General features: G+C 42.7%; 1 protein-coding gene across 4 annotated transcripts in view; it reads left to right on the top strand.

Moving 5' to 3' along the window:
* MIS18A (MIS18 kinetochore protein A) overlaps positions 1 to 9,705 on the top strand; it is a 39,779-nt gene extending 30,074 nt beyond the window's left edge. For all 4 annotated transcript variants that reach the window (XM_033947462.1, XM_033947464.1, XM_033947466.1 and 1 more), the window contains 2 exons: positions 481 to 577; positions 7,904 to 9,705. In XM_033947462.1, coding sequence (XP_033803353.1) covers positions 481 to 577; positions 7,904 to 7,984 — 178 coding nt within the window. In that variant the 3' untranslated portion in view covers positions 7,985 to 9,705. The remainder of the gene's footprint in view (positions 1 to 480; positions 578 to 7,903) is intronic.
* The last annotated feature ends 14,121 nt before the right edge of the window (positions 9,706 to 23,826 follow it).

Raw genomic sequence — 23,826 nt, 5'->3', positions numbered from 1 at the left:
GACCCAGTAAGGCTAGTCTTATGTTAAGAACATAATGTGGTACAGACATCATCCTTCCACAGTATGCATTTAATAAGGGGGGGGGGTGCAGACACCATCCTCCCATTGCTTAAGGACTTTGGACTACATTTAGAGCATGGACTTCATAAGATACCTAGAGAATAGCCAGATGTTATTTGTACTGAATGATTGTCCAAATTTAGGATTTTTTCCATAGAACAGAGGCCATTACAGAAAGCCTCAAGGCAGAGTTGTGGCTCTTCTTCCGCAACTAGTCAAGGTAATGAGTATTCAATGCACTGTCTCCTGTTTTAACTTTTTATATGACGAGTTGCATATGTAGGAGAAGCTCAGTAATTACTTTATATGTCCTTTTAGTTATAATAGGGTGGCTCTACCGGTGATACTTCTAGAGATTCTTTCTCTTTTCATGCACGGTGATTGGTTTCCCTGAGAATCCTAATGGGTTTTGTGTTGCAGTTACGTTCTCGGATCTGCCGAGCAGCAGATTATATCGGAAAAAGAAGCTCCTATAAGCCTCGAGTCTCGGGCTGCCCTACAACAGGAGATAGAAAAGGTAAGGAGCATGTCACTTTGTTCCTGAATAAATATCTAAAATCTCAGCTTTATTCATTTTCTTTAAAATATTTTTCTTTTTCTTTCATACATTCATAAAGTGCTTCATCCATGTGATCATTTGTGCGTGAGTAACAAACTACAGTGGTTATTCAAAGAGCTTCATACTCTTCTTAATCATTTTATCGATCTTCTATCACGAGACCAAAACGTTCATTTATAGTCTCTCATTGAATTGAATATTGTTTATAACTACTGAGCAAAAGTGAACTAGTGCAAAAAGTGCTGTGGTGCTGTGCTTTAAACTCCTTTGGGTTACATTTACATACATTTATGAATGTATGAAAGAAAAAGAAAAATATTTTAAAGAAAATGAATAAAGCTGAGATTTTAGATATTTATTGATTACTCTATCCAGCTATTTTGATAATATCTCCCACATTTTTGAGATATACTTTGTTCCTGAAGCAACAACAATTTTGTATTGGGGAGGGGAGGGGTGGTTTGAAAAACTCGTAAAAGTCCATTCTGGCTCCAGACAATAATTTTGAGAAGTCATTGTTCTAGTACAGTGTATTCTAGCATAAAAATAGCCTACATCTGCAGAGGCTTTGTAGAATAGCCCATCTTATCATGTAGCAGTACGAACATGCTGATTTTTAGTACAAACTCGGATGACTTCCAACTGGATGCAAGGAACTGTTCTTTTTTTTTTGTTTGTTTTTACCCCACAGCACACTTCTTTTCCATTCCATTAAGTGTTAAGAAATTTTGTTTCATGACATTACTTGTAGATAGTTTCAAGTTTATTCAATTCAAATCTTGATCGACTGTTTGAGCAGTTTGCAATAAAAGTAAATAGGAAAAAAATTTAAAAAAACAAATACAGCGGATAGCAAAAAAATAAAAACAAAAAAACCACACAACTAGATACTTAGGGAAAGAGGGGGAGAAATTCAGTGTTTTAAAAGAAAAGAATACATAGGTAGATCATAAAAGGGAGAGGGAATATATTTAAAATTGTCTGGTCTTTATCCAAGTTTGAGTTTAAAAAGCAATTTTAGAGTGCCAAAAGAAGCCTCTCTTCCTCAGATGTTGTTTGCATCCTTAAAATAGGAAAGTTATCCATGGAGGATTCTTGAAGGAGATAGGAAGGTGTGGTATGCCATAAAGTAGGAGCAGAGAAACACTTATTACTGTCTTCTCTGGACACGATGCCTGGGCGAGTGTTCTGCCATCGTTGGGAGCCTTTTTAGCTAACTTTGACACCTAGGGCACGCAGCCATACAGCAAGAGATTAGAGAACCTGGGCCTCTTCTCCCTTGAAAAGAAGAGACTGAGAGGGGACATGATTGAAACATTCAAGACAATGAAGGGAATAGACTCAGACAGGTTGTTCACCCTCTCCAAGGTAGAGAGAACGAGAGGGCACTCTCTAAAGATAAAAGGGGATAGATTCCGTACAAACATAAAGAAGTTCTTCTTCACCCAGAGAGTGGTAGAAATCTGGAACGCTCTTCCGGAGGCTGTTATAGGGGAAAACACCCTCCAGGGATTCAAGACAAAGTTAGATAAGTTCCTGCTGAACTGAAACATTCGCAGTTAGGGCACTGGTCTTTGACCTAGGGGTCGCCACGGGCGCAGACTGCTGGGCACGATGGACCCAGCAACGGCAATTCTTATGTTCTTATGTAAATGCTTGATTTCTTTTGACACATGACACACTGGAATTGGGTATTTTCTATGTTAGCTGATTTGTGTACTTGGTTGGGTGGGTTGGAGATATTCATTTTTGAGCAGATTTCTATGCTACAATATCTGTTGGTTTGGATTGTACTTTTTCTTTGTTTGAAAATTCAATAAAATATATTGGGAGGAAAAAAAAAAGTAGGAGCAGAGAAAATATTTTTTCTGTTTTAACATTTTTATTCATTTTTCATATAACAACAAGTGTATCATAAAAATTCATACAATTACATTAAGTATACACTTGATATTTCCATAACTTACTGTAAATACAACATATCATTATATAATCCTTACTATAATTTTAGACATCATATAATATTTAATAATTATATCAACTATTATTCAATTATAATCCCTTTCCCTCCCCTTATTTTGATAGTTGCATACAATATAACAAATATTATGATAATTTATTGATATTTTGTGATAAAGAGAATAAACCTACCCCCCCCCCTTTATCGATCATAAAAAATTATTAGAGTTTTTAGAACAATTTGAACAACCAATGACCTCTTGAATGAATATTGGTGAAATTTTAGTTTGATAAAACTGATATGAGGATATTATCGCTTTTATTTTATTTTATTACTGCAAAATAATTTTTTTAATTTACAATAGAAAATACAAATTGAGATGGTCGTTTGGATTGCTGGAATGTTCAACTTACTTTAAATAATAACGAAGGAGCAGAGAAAATAGATTTACGAGTAGTGTCGTAAATAATATGACGTAATGAAGGGTCAGTAAGAAGGTTTGGATGACTAGAACGCAATGTTCTTGAAAGATTATATGGAAAAAGTAATCTGTCTATAAAAGCTGGGGAATGTTCTTGTCTGGATTTAAAAGTAAGAAACAAAATTTTAAATATCAGTCGGTGAGTAATTAGCAATGCCACATAGATTTGTGAAATACCATCTTTGAAGAGCAGAAAAAATGTCTTTGCAGCAGGTTCAAAGTATATTGAGACCTTTGACAAACTGTTGAACTCTGAAATTTTATTGCCACGGCATGTGGGTTCTCATACTTTGTCTTAAGTTGGCAGCTGGAAAATGCTGGTAGCCCTGTTTTGTCAAAAGAACACGTAGAAGTAGGGGTGGACCAAGACCTTTCCTGCACACGAGTGTAGAATATGAAACACTCTTTATTAGCAAAGCACTGATAGATACAAAGACCCGACACAGGGCCGTGTTTCGACAGATAAACTGCCTGCTTCAGGGGGTCACCAGTACACTTTTGGATTATGCCAAAGCGCTTTTGCAACACTGGCTGTGAGCCTGACAGTTTGGGTTTTTTTGCCTTTCTCTTTAGAACATTATGGGTACTATCGGATGCAGACTCTGCTCTTTGACACAATACAATATGCGCTGACCGGCATTTCTTGCCACTCCCCTGGATACTGCTGTTGCCACCATCGCTGTTGACGGAGGGTGAGGGCAAGCTGGATTGATACAGAGCCTTGATCATCTGCGCTTGCTCAGGTCCTTCTAGCTCACGCTCTCTCAGTTTGAGAAGGCGGGGGCTGGGCAGTCTCTCTGTATCGGTCCAGCTTGCTTTAATTTTTTTGTTGATGGTAGCGGTGGCAGCAGAGGCCGGAGGGGAGTGGTGAGAAATGCCGGTCACCGTTGTGGGGGGCAGGAAAGGAGAGAAAACTGCTGGTGATGCAGCTCTGTACAACGCTGCATACGTCTGGTAGTGCTATAGAAATAATTAATAGTAGTAGTAGAAACATGGCCCCATGTCAGGACTTTTAAACTGTCAGTTTTTTGCTATTAAGAGTGCTTTATATTTTATGCTCATGTACAGGAAAGTTGATGGTCCACCCCGACTTCTGTGTGTTCTTTGGTTTTGATACATAAGGGTTTTTCTCCATCCTTTGTTTTCTTGTTTTTGAACCCTGTTTTTGCTGCACGTGCTTTCCCACCTTCTTCGTTGCTTAGACGACCCCAATTCAGTGCAAGAAAATATTTGGAATGGTTCTCTTCTCCATGCAAAAGCAGGATCCAACACCCTCATGTGTGGGTGACGTCACCACCTGACAGAGCCAAGCCATTCCCTTGTCCTAAACAGTGGTGAGTCGTTGGAAGTACCTGTAAGCACGTTTAAAATTGCAGGAGTGCCAGAGAGCATGGCGGAGAAAGTAAAACGTACACACCACGGTGAGGCGTGAGGTAGACTGTTGGCATTCTTAAGCTTTGACACATGGAAACATGATGGCAGATAAAGAAATGGTTAATAAATATATGTTAAATACGTATTGTAGAATGTAGTTAATAGCAGGGAAACATTCAGGCCATGTATACAAAAGGTGCTGACATAACGTAAACTGTATGAAAAATCATAATAAAACGGAGAAAAATAAACCTCAATTGTGGGAGGTTGGGACTACACAAGTACCCAGCCCTCAACACATCATCACGGGTTTATAAAAAAAACTCCGCATACATATAAATAAGTAGATAAATCACTCATTTCCATTCATACAGTCGTATTTTTTTCAAAAGCTTTTTTTAAATATAATGACAGCTGTGAACACGAAATTCCATGTATTATTCGTGTCAAACACTAAAGACCAGAATCCCAAACTTAACTAAATTAATAGCGAGGGCTACAGCTCAGTTTCACTTGTGTAAGTAGTTTTTGGAGGCATGGAGCACAAAATCACAATTAAGGAAGGAATACACTCATCTGAAGGTGTGAAATTTCAAAAGAGGCTTTCAACTCCTAATCCCGACAGAAAAGGCTTCTTACAATCCAATGGTAGTGAAGCCGGCTCCTCTCAAAATGTAAGAAGCAAGGAGACATTTGAAGATGGCATATATCCCCTGAAGTAGCCCTTTCCAGGCGAAACAGAAAGCCTTTTCTGTCGGGATTAGGAGTTGAAAGCCTCTTTTGAAATTTCACACCTTCAGATGAGTGTATTCCTTCCTTAATTGTGATTTTGTGCTCCATGCCTCCAAAAACTACTTACATAAGTGAAACTGAGCTGTAGCCCTCGCTATTAATTTAGTTAAGTTTGGGATTCTGGTCTTTAGTGTTTGACACGAATAATACATGGAATTTCGTGTTCACAGCTGTCATTATATTTAAAAAAAGCTTTTGAAAAAAATACGACTCTGTATGAATGGAAATGAGTGATTTATCTACTTATTTATATGTATGCGGAGTTTTTTTATAAACCCGTGATGATTTGTTGAGGGCTGGGTACTTGTGTAGTCCCAACCTCCCACAATTGAGGTTTATTTTTCTCCGTTTTATTATGATTTTTCATACAGTTTACGTTATGTCAGCACCTTTTGTATACATGGCCTGAATGTTTCCCTGCTATTAACTACATTCTACAATACATATTTAACATATATTTATTAACTATTACGATTGTACCTCAGAAAATTGCTAGATAAAGAAATGGCCCATCCAGACTGCCTAAAGCTCAAAAAACTCTAGAAAAAGTTCAAGCATGTGCAATGGTTCTACCCAGCAGTTTTTATTCTCGGTGTTTTTTTAACCACCTTGGCAGCCTACCAAGTTTGAATCCCATTGTCAAACATCATTAAAACTTCAGTAAAAAAAAAAAAAAAAAAAAAAAATTTGATTTTGATCAGGCAGCAGATTTCCTTGGCATGGAGAAGAAACCAGGGTTCAAACATTGTCTGGCATGTAAAACCAAAATGCCCATGTAAGGGAACGAGTGGTAAAGTGGCAGGTGTCCCTGAAAAGCCTTGGCAACAGCTGTGGCCTCATTGGAATCACAGCTCCACCTTCCGCTGGCTTCAGGGGAATTCTGTGCAAATCCTGCAATGCATAGTTGTGCAGAATTTCCCCAGGAGTAAGCTGCTGTGACTGCGCCTCCTACAAAATGCACTTGGATATTTTGTTTGTTTGTAGGGATTTTAGCTCTTTGGAACCTCCAGTTGGATCTGGGCCATTTTCAAGTTCACTGTGTCTTTTCCTAGGTTTTTTCCCCACCTCAAATTTGGTTACGCTTTGTTTCATTTTTGGAGAGATTTTGTCCCCAGATAGACTTTCTCATCCATTTTTTTCCCCAACTTTCCGTTGATTGGAAAGAATAAAAAGGGCGGAAATTCAGCCCACAGTTTTCAGGTTTTTAAAGCTTCTATCCACTGTGAGCGGGGCACTGCCATTGCATATCCAGGTCAGCTGCTGGCCTCAAAGCTGTGCAAGCGCTGGCATCTGCATAGCTAAGTAGGCAAAGAAGGGACCACACAAAACGCAGTCCTGTCTACTTGCTTAGATGTGTGGGCACCAACACCTGCATAACTACTGGCTCCTCCCTGACTCTGCCCATGGATCATTTTGACACCTACTGCATATACTTGAATATAAGCCATGATTCTTGGGCCAAAAATGGGGGTCTCGCTTATATTCATGGCATCGGCCATCTGCCCCCCTCCCGGACTTGTTGAAGGCCTCCACGGGCCTGCCTTATGTCTTGGTGGGGTTAGCCGATACAGGAGGGATCCTTCCCATCTCCTGTCCTGGCCGACTCTACCAATTTTTTTTTTTACCTCCCTCTCGCCTCTTCCCCCCTCCCTCCCCCCCTTTTTTGAATCCCTGGTGTTCAAGTGGTGTACTGGGCAGGAGCAAGCTTTCCATACTCCTGCCCTGCGCTGAACCCCTCCCTGAATTGCTGCCTCGAGTTCTCTTGGTCCAGCGGTGTACCTGGCATGAGCTACCTTTCCTCACTCCTGTCCAGCACTGAGCCGCTTGCTGAATGGCTGCCCTGAGTTCTCACGAGACTCGTGAGGACTTGGGGAAGTCATTCAGCGAGTGGCTCACAATGTCATATGGAAGGCCAGGTGGAGGCCTGCAGGACATCGAGAGAGAGGGGGGGCAGGGTACAGGGCAGGACTGGGGATTGAGTGGAGAGCCTGGCAGGGAGGGAGAGGGACTGGGTTCAGAGTTGGAGAGGGAGGGAGGGAGCAAGCCTGGCAGGGAGGGAGGAGGATCAGGGTGGAGAGCTTGGTAGGGCAGGGAGGGAGGGGGACTGGGTACAGAGCCTTGCAAGGAGGGAGTGGGGGACAGGATGGAGAGCCTGGCAGGGAGGGAGGGGGGCTGAGTGCAGTCAGGGAGGGAGGGGGGCTGAGTGCAGAATCTGACAGGGGAGAGAGTGAGGAAAGGGGGGAGGCAGGGCAACACATGAATATTAACCCCTTCCCCTTATATTTGAGCCAACCTTTTTTTCCTCCTTTTTGGGGGGAATAAAAGGTACTTCGTCTTATACTCAGATCGACTTATATTCAAGTATATACAGTAACTGTACAGTGCCACAGCAGTCAATAAAGGTATTCAGTGGCACTGTGCAGTTAAGTGCCATTGAATATCCAGGGATGGCCTGCTGAAAATCAACACCAAAAGTTTAAATTGAATTAGTCTTGCTATATCACCTTTCTTAGTAACCATCAAAGCCTGCTGCTTGTAGTTTCTAGTGAAGTGAGGCTCTCACAGTAGGTTAAACTGGTGTAGTTAGTCTTCCTCAAGAAGAAACTTTACTTTGCAGACTCATTTCAGCTCATTTTTTTCCCATGTTTGTAATGGATTGTATTTTGCAACTTAACAGATCAAAACCGTGTTAAGTGCGTTGGAGACCAACCTTTCGGTCACTGAGGCAAAACTTTCATCTTTCGAAAAGAAAAGCTGAAGTAGAAATCTGAAGAGTCTTCATTTTCCTTCACCCTTTCTGAAGAATTTTCACCAGAAAAGAGGAAATGTGCCCAGAAATTGTAAATCAAAGAGCTGTTGACTTGCTTGAATTGAATTGAAGGATTTTTTTAAACCTGTGAGAGGTAAAACACAGACCGAGGCAAAGCCAAGTGCACCGTTTTCTGCCAGAGGCTATAGTTTTTGAGATTACAATCTAAAGCAGGTGTATTGTGTGCCCATGTGATATCCTCTGGCAGGGGCTTTTTACATGCAAGTGCCAACATAATGATGTGGTTTGCATATTACAAGATTGACTTCTCAGGAAGAAACTTCCTGCTCCTATCGGTGATCAGCAATTGGCAAGAGATTGCCAATTGGCAAATGATTGCTGATGTTACCTTGCCAATTCTTGCTCTGTTCTAATAAGCAGATGGTAACACTGAACACGCTGAAAGATTGCAACTGTGATGTGGGGGCAGCACTACATTGTCCTGCAGCTTCCACGTAAAATAAAAATGCGGGAACAGGAGGTGCCCAAACTACCCTGGGAACCAAATCTGGGATTTATTGTTCTCTAGGAAGAAAATAGATATTGCAAGCTAAATCTGAAAACATATTTGGCACTAGAGTGGTCTTGAATCGATAGTGCTGCAGAAGAAAAAAAAAAGACTTTAATTACACTTTTTTTTTGTTGTTTGCCTGAGAAGGTCCTAGAGTGATGTGAAACAATCTCTAACTTCTCTTAGTCCAAAGCCTTCCAGATTTTACTCCTATATCTTTTACCCTACTGGCCATCCAACCTGTATTATGGTATTATAAATGGAAAAGGCTTTTAGAGCACCCCAACCGTAAATGAATGACATCTAGCATGGTAATTTTCATTAATTTGGTAGACTACCTCAGGATTCAAGGATGTGGCAGGCAACACAGTCAAGAGCCCCACCTATGAGTGACAATAACAAAGGGATTAAACTGATGTGGTAAATGTTCTGTGTTCTTGGCAATAAACATAAGAACAGGCTTTCAAGAAAGAGGATAAAGGAATGAGAGAAAAATAGCCTCTGACAGCTGACAGGAGCGATTTCAAGTGGGCATCATGGGCGTCATATTTGTGTATTGTATGTCATATTTGATTTATGTTATCTTTATTGTCAAAAAAAAAAAAAATCCTCCAAAAAATAAAACATTTTGTAGAAACCTTTTTGCTGCATTCTGAAAACTTTAACATTAGTTACAGAGCAAACAGTAGCCACTAGGGGGCTCAGGCGATCCTTGTTCCCATAATCTTGCAGTTTCCTAAGGGCAAGTCATCTGCCACACATCCTGGGGTTTAGTTTTCTGTAATTATTTTACTTTTTTTAATGATTTTCTGCAAGAGCATTTTGTCATCCTTAGGGGATGCTTGTTTTTTTTTTCACTTGGCTATAGTACATTTTCCCTTCTATCTCTGGATTATTGCAATAGAATAAAGAAAAGCAGAGAAGTAGTAAATGCTCTTTGTGTGTCTCGTGCTCCCATCATCTTTTCTTTGTGTATCACATAATGAGAGTTTCTTTAAATCAACACACGCAGACCGCTATACATGTGTGATTGCCATATTCTATTGTCAGCTTGCCATATTTTCCTAATTACATTAGCAAAATGTCTGATGCTCATGTTGGGTCAATTTGTAAATATTTGGTGATTTGCAATGATTAAAATTTTGTGTGTTAAATCTGACACAAGGGAGAGTCATGGTAAACTCTAGCTCATGCATAATTTTGACATCCTCTAAATAGGTTTCGTGGGTGAATATACAGGGTTGGCTCGGTCCTGGGTAAAGGTGTTGATGGCACTGAACCTGAGCGAGGGGACTGTGTGTGTGTATAAAGGTGGGGAGGGGAGGAGCATGTGCACGTACAGAAAAGCCATATTGGCTACATATATACATTATCATGCATGCACACATTTTATATATGTGTGTATATATGAGGGTTCTTCAGAGTTTCTGCACTTTCATATTTTTGTGCATAGGGAGGGGGAAGGCTTGTCATTCAAAACAGGTGGCTCTATAGGCAGGAGGGAGTGGTCCTTTCTGCCAATTTGTCATCGGAAAGTATGGTGGTGTTGGGATTTTGGGGGAGCAGTACAGGGATGGCCCCTCCTATGGGGCATCTGGGCCAATCAGAGCCTTAGGCCTCTTCCCGGTGAATCCGGCGAGGGGCCTTAAACAACTTGGGTCTCTCTGAACTTCAGGCCCCTCTGCGGTGCATCCCAGGATGCACTGGGGAGGGGAAGGCCTATTTTGGAAGACATGGGCCAGCTAGGTGGAAGGAATCCGTGTCCCTCAGGTCAGACATCTACATGGAAGTAAGAGGGGGAGTGCGTTGGAGGCAGCGGGGGTATTGTTTAGCATTGGGAGAGAGTGGGCATCTCTCCTGCTGCATGAGTGGGCGGTGGCTTTGCTTTGTAGTGGGAGAGAATGTGCATCTCTCCCGCTGCAGGGGGGTTTGTTTGCGGCAGGAGAGAATCGGCATCTCTCCTACTGCAAGGGGGGATTGCTGCTGCTGCAGTAAGGGGGGAGGGTTGTGGCGGGAGAGATTGGGAATCTTTCCTTCTGCAAGTGGGGGTTTGTTGGTTGGCAGCAGGAGAGAATCGGCAGCTCTCCTGATGCAGGGGGGGATATTGTGTGTTTGGGTTTTTGTTTTCACGTTTTTTCTGTGCATGTGCCCAATGCTATCACCAGGGATGGGCATATGCAAATTTAGGGACTTGCCCAGGGTCACAAGGAGCAGCACCAGGATTTGATCTCACAACCTCTGGGTGCAGAGGCAGCAGCTCAACCAGTGAGCCACAGCCCTTACAATGAGCCCCAAGGGGCTGAATCGCGAGATAGAATGCAGGGCAATTTTAGGCTGATTTTTTTTTTTTTTTTGGTTTTCTTGTCTCTTAAGATTAGTAATTTAGAGTAGTGATTTTCTCATAGGCTGTTATTCTGTTCAGTGATGTCACCATGCCCAGCGTTCTGCTGGGAGTTTTTTGATTAGAAAAATCTGCCACATTTCTCAGCAGTTGAAATAAGTCCATTGAAGAAATTCTGCACTGAAGAGCTCCATCAAACAAGTACCCCCCCACTGAGCTACTGAAAGTTTATATGAACATTTTTTCCAAAAGTTTAAATGAAGGGTATAATATTTTTTAGGATTTATAGCAGGGATCTCAAAGTCCCTCCTTGAGGGCTGCAATCCAGTCGGGTTTTCAGGATTTCCCCAATGAATATGCATTGAAAGCAGTGCATGCACATAGATCTCATGCATATTCATTGGGACCCCTGATTTATAGGGACCTGTTCGTGAGTTGTTTGGAATAAATTTTTTGAGTTCCCTGAAGCAGAAAACGAAACATGGTCCATGTTGGGAGGGACCCTGAAAATTATTTTTTCACATGTCTTTTTTTCTAAACTATCATTTGTGAAGTATTTAATTCTAAGCATCTATTCATGTTGAACATTCTAAGTATGTGTGAAGATTGGTAATGGAACCCACACAGGATAGGATCCTACTGGATTTAGTGCTTACAAATGGGGGAAAGTGTTTCTAATGTTACAATTGGTGATCATCTGGCATCCAGTGATCACTGTTTGGTGTAGTTTAATATTAAGACAGGTGTAGTAGAGAGGGCTCATTCAGAAGTAAAAGTCCTAGATTAAAAAAAACAAACTTTGTTCAGATGGGGGGGATTACATCAAGGAATTATAGTCTGGATGGGAACATCTGGAATAAGTAGGAAAACAGTTGGCAAAGCTGAAAGGAGCTATTGTAAGGGCAACAAACCATTTTGTAAGAAAAGTAAATACCGTATTTCCCCATGTATAGGCCGTAACCTATACATGGGTTTTACAAACCCATGTGTGAGGCACGGCCTAGTTATATGGGGTGGCCTATATAAAACTTTTAAATCATCCTCCCCACCCCCGATACCTTTTAAGGAAGCCCCCCTCGCTGGCGCGCGGCTCGGTTCTCCAGCGGTGCAGGGCAGCCGCGATCTCTTCGGCATTCGCCCTGCCCCTCTTGCTGAGTGAGGTCAGTTCTCACGAGTCCCGCGAGAGCCGACATCAGCCATTCAGCGGGTGGTGCGGGGGCAGGCCGGATGCTGAAGAGATCACAGCTGCCCTGCACCGCTGGAGACCTGAGCCGTCTAGATGTTTAAAATGAACATGTTTTATTTGTAAAAGGATAAAGCAGTGGAATGAAAATGAGAAGATTTCCTAAGTGCTGGATAAAATGAGTTGCATAGTGGAAAAAAGAACGTAATCTATTTAAGATTTTAAACTCGATTTGATTTGAGCAGCTAATGCAGCTGAATCATCAGTGGTGTAACCTTATCGCTCTCGTTCCCTTACATCTCTCCCTTCAATCCTATCCCTATCACTTTCCCCTCATATTCCTTTCCTTAATTCGGTCTCCTCCTAGCCCCTTCTCGCCGTACATGAAGAAGGACACGGTACTACTCGAAAGGGTCCAGAGAAGAGCGACTAAGATGGTTAAGGGGCTGGAGGAGTTGCCGTACAGTGAAAGGTTAGAGAAACTGGGCCTCTTCTCCCTCGAACAGAGGAGATTGAGAGGGGACATGATCGAAACATTGAAGGGAATAGACTTAGTAGATAAGGGCAGGTTGTTCACCCTCTCCAAGGTAGGGAGAACGAGAGGGGATAGATTCCGTCGAATGTAAGGAAGTTCTTCTTCACCCAGAGAGTGTTAAAAAACTGGAACGCTCTTCTGGAGTCTGTCATAGGGGAAAATAGGCTGAATGGACCGTGTAGATTTTTATCTGCTGTCATTTACTATGTTACTGTCAGCCCAGCCTTACATTGCTAGCTGTCAGCATTTTCTCTTGGCCTTAGCAATGTCAGCAAAGGCCTATGGGAGATCATATCATTCGTATGTGATCTTGGGGGGGATGTCGGTGCAGATGGGCCAGCAGCCTCAGGATGCCTAAATTACATCTAAATTAAAAGAAACAAAAGACTTTGGTACAGCCCTGAGGTGCAAAGATGTGATAATGTCTGTGCTTATGATACACAGTAGCCCCAGCTGCATGGTTAATCAGAAACCATTGTCAGAGCGATACTGGGAAATTAACAGCGTCTCCAGTCTCTCTGCACCACACACCTTATTCACCATTGTTTCAAACAGTTTACAAAAGATGGTTCATAGACAACACCGCGAAAGACAAAGGTGCGCGCCGACAACTGAGCGCAAGACGGAGGCACGCGCCGAAGAAAATTACTGTTTTTACGGGCTCCGACGGGGGGTTTTGTTGGGGAGCCCCCCCCAGTTTACTTAATAGAGATCGCGCTGGCGTTGTGGGGGGTTTGGGGGGTTGTAACCCCCCACATTTTACTGTAACCTTAACTTTTTCCCTAAAAACAGAGAAAAAGTGAAGTTTTCAGTAAAATGTGGGGGGTTACAACCCCCCACAACGCCCCCACAATGCGGCGCGATCTCTATTAAGTAAAGTGGGGGGTTCCCCCCACGCCCCCCCCCCCGTCGGAGCTCTAAAAACAGTAATTTTCTGCGGCGTGCACCTTCGCACTGCGCTCAATTGTCTGCGCGCACCTTTGTCCCGGCGCGCTTTTGACCTGACACCCAAAAGATAGGGGTACTTAACATCAATAGATTCTATTTTTAGATCAAAGTTTCAAACTTATAAATATGGGATGTTAAAATCCTCTCTTTCTCTGGACTCTGGACCACCCCCCTTCTCTCTCTTTGGGGGCTAGATTCACAAAGCAAACCGATTGTGTACCAATTGGTTTGTGACCCCTTTGCGACCTGATTTCCCTCCGGCCTGAGTCACTTACCTCTCTGCCAACCATTCTCTGATCCACGCATGCATATGAGGGCAACGGCATGCAAAGTAGGCAGGGACGCGATTCACCAACCAAAACCCTGCAATTAACAGTGGATTATAGTGGGGGGGGGGGAGCAGCAAAATCTATTCTGACATGCCACATTATTTCACAAAGCAATGTGTGATATTGTGAAATGTTGAAAGCCATGGTTTCACTTTACAGTTTGCTATCCTCAAGGGCTAAAAATAAATAATATGATAGATATTTTTGTATGATAGGGAGACTGTTTGCTGTTCTCTTGTGCTGTGCAATTCTCCTGGGCTTTTAATTCTTCCAGCACAAATGTGCTTGATATTTTACAATGCTTCTCTCCCCCCTCCCCTCCTCGCGCCCAAGATTGCTTCATTTATGAGACCTTCTCTTTTACTTTTAAGCTTGTTTTCTAGTGAGTTTAGATCTTATGAAAGATGCCAGATTGACAACCTTAGACCCAAAAGAAGACCTCCATTTATTCACGGAACAGTCATAGCACAAACAGTAGCAGTTCCGACCTGTTCCGCATCGTGCCCTTGACTCTGCTCTGGAAGATTGCTTCTAATGCAAGTAACAATTAGGTTTCTTGACTGGAGCAATGTTTGCCTTCTCTGTTGTTCCTGCCAACTACGGTACCAGTTGCTGCCAAATTGTGATGAGATATTTAATGTTATGGCCGCTCACTTGAGACCACTAACTCATTTCACATAGGCAATGAAACAGCTTTCAGATGGTGCTTTCAGTCACAACCAATCTGAGACAAATTTGAACAGATACCTAGATGTTAAAAACACTATATTCCTCTATATCAATGTTCTTCAACCGCCGGTCCGTAGAAATTTTCTGCCGGTCCACAGGGCCAGCACGTCCATCAGGCAGAAGACAGTGTTCTTCAGCCGCCGGTCCACGGCGCAATCAATGTGGCATCTTCAGGCTGGCTCCCTGAGTGCTGCAGTGCACAAAGCCATGGGAAAAGGCTCCTATGTGCGTCCTGTGCCTGAACCGGAAGCCTCTCAGACGTCGCAACGTCAGAGGGAAGGCTTTCAGATGAGGCGCGGGACGCTGCCTACAGCTTTGTGCAATGCGGCACTCAGGGAGCCGGCCCGAAAATGTTGCGTTGATCGCACCGTGGACCGGCGGCCCAAAGATAACACCGGGGGGCAGGCCAGAAGGCAAGACACAGCATGGAGGGAGAGAGACAACAATGGTAGGGGGAACACTTTTATTTTTTTATTTAGTGATTAATTTGTTCAGGAAGAAATGCATTTGTTTCTTTTTCTCTGGGGTTGTACTGCTTGCAGTCTTGCATCTTAGGGTTTGTTTGTAAATATTAGTACTTTTAGTTTTTGGTCCTGCATTTGTATGGGGTTATCTGTTTTCTAGTAGGAATGAATGTTGAAAAGCATACAATGTGTTTTGTGTATTTTAATTGTGAGGTTAACCATTATGTGTTGTTAATACGATTGTATTGTGTGTGTATATATGAAAAATGAATGGAAAAAATGGTGTTACAATTAGTACCATTATGGGGGCGGAGATTGGGTGGAGATGGGCATGACTTAGCCCAGTGTTCTTCAACTGCCGGTCCGCAGACTGGTGCCAGTCCACAAAATAATTGTTTGATTTCAGCCGGTCCATAGGTGTCAAAAGGTTGAAGAACACTTGAGCCATCCTGATCCCCTTTACAGATCTTGTTGAAAACAATGTCTCTTGCACAGAGCCAGCCTGTAGGTATCCGACATCCTGGGCAGATTTTCAGCTGACTGACCCACTCCACCAAGGGGTAGCTTGAAGCCCCCTTCCAACTTCTCCTATTCCATTCCCCATCCCTCTATAGTCCAGCATCTCTCACCTTCCATATCCTCCAAGGTGTCTAGCATTTCTCTTCTTCCCCTCCCTAAGGTATCCCAACATCCCTGTCCATCCTTACTTTTCTTCCTCAAGGTGTCCAGCATCTCACTCCTTCCTTATTTTCCGTTCCCCAAAAGTCAAGCATCCCTCTCTACCTTCTCCATGCCAAGGTGTTTAGCAACTCCTTTGATGCTCTTCTCCCTCCATTGTGGTCAGCATCTCCCATTCCCTTCCATCCCTCAGTGTTCAGCATCTCCCTGTTCCTTCCCACCTCCCAAGGTGTTTAGTGGCTCTCCTTCCCTACTGACTCCAGGGTGGCACTAGCCCGCCAATGAGCAAGTCTACAAAAGACTTCTTCATGACCAGCTCAAAGTCTGCAGGATCCCTTGCAGGCATGGATTCTGAAAGCCCTGTACCGGCTGTGTTGGGCCTTTGCAGATTCGCTGACTGCCATGCTGGTGCCACTCCCCTCAAATTGTGCCGTCGTCAATGGATGGCCTAGTTCATTTAGTGGTTGGGCCTGTCCTACTTATGTGCTTTAGAAATGTTATCACTAGCAACAGAGAGACAGGACCCCTGGAACTAAAAAGGCAAATGGGAGAAGGTAGAATAGGGGTACGCGTTTCAACTCCATCTGCTTTCTAGATACAGTGGTGCCTCACACAATGAACTTAATTCGTTCCAGGAGCAAGTTTGTTATGCGAAAAGTTCGTTATGTGAAACGTGTTTTCCCATAACAATACATGTTAAAAAAAATAATTCGTTCTGCAGCATAAAATATGCTAAGATGACATAAAAAAAGATAAATTTTTTGTTATTATGTTTATTTAGATACATCTAAAAACATAATTGTTTTTTAAAACAACACACATTTTTTAAATTTAAAGACAGACTAAGTAGAGTCTAATTTTACAGTGAGAGAGGGCAGAGTCTCAGCGGCAAAAACTGGGACTTAACTGTTCATTTTTTAAATGCCTGCATGGTTGAAAATGTCCATTTCCTTGGGCAGATCATTCTGTCTATAATACAGTACTAGTTTATACTTACAGTATTACACAATGGTCTAAATGGATAAGCTTTTGTTTTCCTGTTTCTTTCAATATGTAAACAGATTGCCAATGGTGAGAGAGAACAAAGCTGTTATTTTTCTAGCATCGGGGAAGCGGCGAGAGTAGCTCCGCCCCCCCCAACGCATCAGCAGTAGGCGCCGGGCCCCTGCGAGCCGACGGTCCGCCACTGCACAGGGAGCCAGGCGGAGAGAGGGCAGTTAAGCGCAGTGCCTGCGCGGAAGGATGCAGCTCGGGCGACTTCGTTGTGTGAAACGAAGTTCGTTGTGGGAAGCAAGACCTGAAGTTCGTTGTGCGCAGCGTTCGCTGTGCGAGGCGTCCGTTATGCGAGGCACCACTGTATAGGCATGTGAACTGCTTTTGCCTTTACTGCAACCTCTGTATTAGGACAGTGAAAGCAAAAGCAGTTCACATGCCTCTATCTAAAGAGCAGATGGAGTTGAAATGCTCCAAATTATTTCTGTCAGTTGCTAGGCAGGTTGTAAATACAACCAAAACCGTACTGTGAAATGTCTGTATGGAAATGCCAGATGTATAAAAAATAAGATTAGAGAATTAGAACATATGGCATGAAATGAAGACATACTGTAGGCATAAACCTGGTCGAAAGAGGATAATCAGTCCGATACCATGACGCCAGGACACAAATTGTATCGAAATGACAGGCCAGATCAAATTTCTTGGAGAAAGGGCAAATGTTAAGAAAGGCACCGAGTTAAGCAGAAGGAAAGATCTGCAGGAAGTAATATATATTGTGGAATCCTTATGGCTAGAAATTTCCATGATGATATTCAAAGAAAGTTATGCATGACTGCCAGGTGGTCAACGGATAATTCTTTTATTGTACATTTGTAAAAAAAAAAACAAAAAAAAACCATCTTAGAAACATAGAAACATAGAAATAGACGGCAGATAAGGGCCCACGGCCCATCCAGTCTGCCCACCTTAATGTCCCTCCCCTACCTTTGCCCTGTGAATAGATCCCATGTGCCGATCCCATTTTGCCTTAAAATCAGGCACGCTGCTGGCCTCAATCACCTGTAGTGGCAGACTATTCCAGCGATCAACCACTCTTTCAGTGAAAAAGAATTTCCTGGTATCACCTCGTAGTTTCCCGCCCCTGATTTTCAACGGATGCCCTCTTGTTGTCGTGGGACCCTTGAAAAAGAAGATATCTTCCTCCGCCTCGATGCGGCCCGTAAGATACTTGAACGTCTCGATCATGTCCCCCCTCTCTCTGCGCTCCTCGAGCGAGTATAGCTGTAATTTGTCAGTATAGCTGTAATTTGTCAGTATAGCTGTAATCTTGACAATATCAGGCCATTTAAATTGCTAAACATCCAGAAACTCTGTATATTTTTGAGTCAGATTAGGGGAGGAGCAAGGGCAGGAAAAAAATGATCTTGATAATGGCAACAGTTAGCCATTATCCACATAAATTATCAGTTTCGTTTAGGCTCAATAACATGTCTGAACAAGGTGGATAATGCTAGTCCAGTGACCACATTACACATATGTGTAGTACAGATATCTATAGAGATGGGGCTAAAAGCCAAATATCCTCTAATAATAAGCAGCTTCTACTCATTTTGACAGGGGTTGCCATACAACAGATTACGAATACAGTGGTACCTTGGTTTACGAGCATAATTCGTTCCAGAAGCATGCTCGTAAACCAAAATACTCGTATATGAAAGCGAGTTTCCCTATAGGAAATAATGGAAACTCGCTTTGATACGTTCCCACCCCTCCCGAGGCCAGCGGCACTGTTCCCCCCCTCCCCGAACTGGCATTGCTCCCCCCGCTCATGAAGGCCCCCCCCCCCCGCGTGATCCGCCATTTCGCCCCCCTCGATTTGGCGACCCCCCCCCCCGCTCGCATCGCACCCCCTCCCTGCCACGATCAGGCATCCCCCAGGCATCCACCCACCCAACTGATCACATTTCTTACTCCCGTTTGGCACCGGCACCAAGGCACAGGACATGCTGGTGCCGGTGCCCGAAGATCTGCCTCCTTCGCGCTAGGCCTTGAGCATCTGCGCATGCTCAAGGCCTTCGGTTTCCCGTTCTCTCCGAGAAGACCGGCATGTCCTGTGCGTTGGTGCCAGTGCCGGTACCAAACGGGGGTAAGAAATGTAATTGGGTGGGTGGATGCCTGGGGGATGCTGGATCGCGGCGGGGAGGGGGTGCGACGTGAGCAGAGGGTGCCAGATCGCGGGGGGCGCTCGTAAATCAAGGCGCGCTCGGTTTCTGAGGCACCAATTTTGCGAATGTTTTGCTCGTCTTGCAAAACACTCGCAAACCGAGGTACCACTGTAATTGGAAAAATTGGGATAGGCTGAATTATAGCTTTTGGTGGAACTCTTTATGTCACATATTCAAAATGGAAAGGGTAATTTCCATGCAGCAGGTTATTTGGGAGCCATTAACAAGATACTGTAAAGATTGAAATTACTGCATAGAATAAATATTCCCTTTTGTTCATACACGTCCAGGGTGGGGTAGGGGGTGGGAATATTTTATGATTTTTTTTTTAATGCTTATAATTAATTGTTGGGTATAAGAGAGGGATATTTGATGCAAGTTAGAATTTGATGATATATTAAGTGATATTAAAGTATAAAATGATTGTATTATATGTTATAGTTATTGTGAGTTTTAAAAATGAATAAAGATTAAAAAAAAAAAAAAAGAGATGGCACTAAATATACTGACTAAGTGCCGATGTCAGTGCTTAACCCCATATGATCACTATGCCAACTGAATATTGATCCATCTCGCATTTGACCGGGAAAAGTATAATGTGTGTGTGTAGGGGAGGTATACTACTGTCTATCTGGCCAGGATGAAACTGAAATGCTCGCAGAAAAGTAAATAAAATTGGCAACACAATTATTTCATATGATAGGTGGAGGGGCATTTTCAATATGACGTCCAAATCTAAGTTTGGACATTTTACAGACGATGTACAAAAATCCAGTAACGAACATGACCATTTTTAAAACTGCAAAACATCTATTTTGTGTGTTTTTTAACATGGCCATTTTTTTCAGCTATACATCTATCTTTATAAACCATTTTTTAAAACAAAAAACCCACGTCCAGCCAGGTGGTCGGTGCAGTGGACTGCCGAGAAGGGGACCCAGGCCCATATGGTGTGGAAAAGGGGAGGAAAAGGATCTCAGAAACCTGCTTGGCGACAGGGAATAAACCTCAGCCAAGTCTGACAAGGTTCCACGTTTCATTCATTGATCCTGAAAAATCTCCCCCTTCCTTTTTTATTCGGTTTCTTTTATATTTATTATGATTATTTCTTCCTATTAACACACATTTTTATAAAATCTTCTCCACTGAGTCTTCTCTTAAAACTATAGTCGTTTGAATTTACTGTTCAATGTATCTTCGAAATGTATTTATCTCAAATGTTGCAGGCAGCCACAGTCCGACGGGACCCATTTCACCAGAATTGCTGGCTTTCTCAAGGACTTTAAATATCATTAAGGGGCTCATTTTTGAAAAAGAAAAATGTTCAAACAGTGGCATAAAAGGGCAGATGAATATTTTTCTCAACAAACCTTTCCAATTTGCTATTTTTGAAACCCATTTTCTAGACAGATTTACAGTATATGTTGGTTGTCTGCAGTGTGTCTAAATCTGAAGAGAGCGTGATGGAGGCATGGTTTGGTTGGGACTAGGGCAAGCTTATGATTTGGACATTTTTCTGCAATAATCAGAAAGTGTCCAAGTCACAATTTGGACATTCGGGGTTAGACCCAACGACATATTAACTACGACATATTAGCGTATGCTGTGGACCTGCTGGAGCTGGCCATGGAAGAGTTATTTTCTCCTGACCTGTTATTTACATGGAAAAAAGATATAACCTTGATAAATTCATTCATTCTCAACAATACTCCACTCAATCTAATTTCCTCTATTAAAATTCTTGGAGTAATAATTGACAATAAACTGCTTTACCACGAACATATTTCGCTCACTGTCAAAAATTGTTTTTTTAAACTACGTTTGATCCGGTCAATCGCCAAATTTCTGACTCCAAACTCTATCAAGATACTAATTCATTCTTTAATCATAGCAAGACTCGACTATTTTAACGCACTTTTCCTTAACATTACACAGAAAGAAAAAAGGAGACTTCAGCTGATACAAAACACTGCTATTAAATTAATATATAATGCTAGGAAATACGATCATGTTTCACCATTGTTAATAGACGCCCACTGGCTTCCAATTGGTCACAGAATCACCTTCAAAGTAATGCTGCTTATCTTTAAAATTTTAGCCTTTAACGAACCTCAATTTATATCTAGACTATTAATACAGTGGTGCCTTGCATAACGGACGCCTCGCACAGCGAACGCTGCGCACAACGAACTTCAGGTCTTGCTTCCCACAACGAACTTCGTTTCACACAACGAAGTCGCCCGAGCTGCATCCTTAACTGCCCTCTCTCCGCCTGGCTCCCTGTGCAGTGGCACTACATATTTTAAACCCCCCTGCCGCCGCTGCTGCATATTTTTAAGCCTCTGCCGCCACCGCATATTTTTAAACCTCCCCCCGCCGCCACATATTTTTTTAAAAAAGCCACCACTGCTGCAACTTTAATCTCACCCGCTCACTCGTAACTGGTGGTCTAGCAAATTTCCCAGCCAGAAGCGCAGAGATCAAGAGCAAGCCTTCTGTGCTACTGCCTGGGCCTGCGCTGATCTCTGAATGGCTGCAGTCAGCTCTCGCGGGACTCACAAGAACTAACTGCAGCCATTCGGAGATCGGCATGGGCCCACACAGGCGTGCAGAGGAATTGCTCCTGATCTCTGCGCTTCTGGCCTGTACGCCACTGGCTGGGAAAGATGGGAGGAATTAAAAAAGGTACCGAGGGGGGATGATTAAAAAGGTACTGGGGAGTATGTGGGGGGTGATTATAATACACAGCAAGGATCAACAAAACCCCTGTCTCCCCTCCCCTTCACATATATCCCCTCTACTATCAAGAATTTATCTTTTTTTATGTCATCTTAGCATATTTTATGCTACAGAACGAATTATTTTTTTTAACATGTATTGTTATGGGAAAACGCGTTTCACATAACGAACTTTTCGCATAACAAACTTGCTCCTGGAACCAATTAAGTTCGTTGTGTGAGGCACCACTATACCTTACAATACTCAACGCTCACTCCGTTCAACTGGCCATAATCTCCTTACAGTCCCCTCTCTAAAAATTATTGGAACAAGAAGATCTGACATATTCTCCGTGATGGGACCACAATGGTGGAATGCCCTACCGCAATATATTAGAAACGAAAAAGACGTCGTAATTTTTAAAAAACTTTTAAAATCTTACCTATTTAAAGATGTTTTTAACATTTAATTTCCAGTGAGATTTTAAATCATGATGTGGTTTAACTACCCCTACCCTCTTGTTTTTTTCCACTTTCTACCATAAATTGAAAATTGTAACTTTTACTCTTTCCCTCCCGACTCATGTTTGTTTTATATGAAAATGTATTGTTAAATTCTTTGTTTCTTTTTACTATATTATATTTTGACTTTGTACACCGCTTAGTAATTCTAATAAGCGATTTATCAAATATATTAATAAACTTGGAAACTTGAGAGGAACAAGCCACCCACTTTTCCATTCTTGAATAAATTGTTTGGGTTTTTTTTCACAGTTAAACCTCTGGGTTGTGTTTTTCAAGACCCCAGGCCCACCCTCACTCATGCCTACTACACATGGAGGGGCATTTTTGATAGGACGTATAAGTCTGAGGTTGGAGGTTTGGGGCAGGAAGTCCACAAACTCAGGAGAGAAAATGCCCATTTTCAAAGCTGCCAAACATCTATCTTTTATTTTTGAAAATTACCTAGTTATAAGTTTTGGTTCTTAGAATGTTTATCTTTTATGGTAATTTTCAAAAATAAAAATGTCCCTATGAAAAATTATTTTGAGCCAATCAGGGCCTTGGGCCCCTCCCACTGTATCCCAAGATGCATTGAGAAAGGGAAGACCTGTCATTTTCAGGACACGGCCCTGTAGGCAGGAGGGAGTGGGCTTCCCTCCTACCGATTTTGCATTGGAAGGTATAGGGGGTGATGTGGGCGGGGGAGTGTTCCATGATGTTGGGTGATGTGGAGAGGTGTTCCATGATTTTGGGGGTATTAAATGGTGGTGGGGTGTTTTATGTTGTCTGGTGGTGTCAGGTGATTGGGGGGGGTATTCCATGATTTCGGGTGGCATTGAGTGATGGGGGGTGGGTCCAGGAATGTTGAGGGATGTCAGGGGGAGGGGTGTAGGGCTCAAAGGCTCAGCTGATCCTGGCAGGGGGAATTCCCTCAGCTAAGCCAGCAGGAATCCTTGAAACCAGCTCAGCTGTTGGTAATTCCTCTGCCATGATCAGCTGAGCCTTTGAGCCCTCAATGTGCTGTTTTCCCCCCCCATCTCTGGGTGTGGGAGGGGGTCAGTGACTGCTGGGGGAATAATGCCTTAATCTCTCCAGTGGTCATCTGGTTATTTTGGGCAGCTTTGGAGCACTGAGAAACAACTAAAACCCCATTAAACCAAAACAACAGCCAAAGAGTTAAATTCTATTGCCATTCTTCCATGCTTTAATCCTTTTAAATCTGAATCTTCCTGAACATCCCCTTATTCCATGGGCACATTTTGACAGGCTTGCCTGTCTATTATTAAATTTTTTTTTTTTTAATGGGGCAGATATTTTGCCTGTGTAACACATGCAAAATATCTGTGCCATGGAAAAAAAATGAATAAAAAAGACAGGCAGGCCCGTCAAAAAGCCTGCAGACCTGACGGTAACTCAGTTACCGACAGGTCTGCAGCAGTCGTGTTTGTCAGTGGTAAAACCCGACTCAAAATAGCCAAGCAATTATTAGTGAATCAATCGCTTGGCTATTTTGCATGGGGTTTTTACTAATTTGCATAGAACGATCAGGATCGGATCACTACAGGCGTCAGTGAATACTGCAGGAGGGAAATCTGGTCGTAAGGGGCTCGCAAACTGATTGGTACACGATC

The sequence above is a fragment of the Geotrypetes seraphini genome, chromosome 6 (genome assembly GCF_902459505.1).
Source record: "Geotrypetes seraphini chromosome 6, aGeoSer1.1, whole genome shotgun sequence".
Taxonomy (NCBI): domain Eukaryota; kingdom Metazoa; phylum Chordata; class Amphibia; order Gymnophiona; family Dermophiidae; genus Geotrypetes; species Geotrypetes seraphini.
The sequence above is the reverse complement of the archived record's forward strand: the minus strand, read 5'-3'. Positions and strand labels throughout refer to the sequence as shown.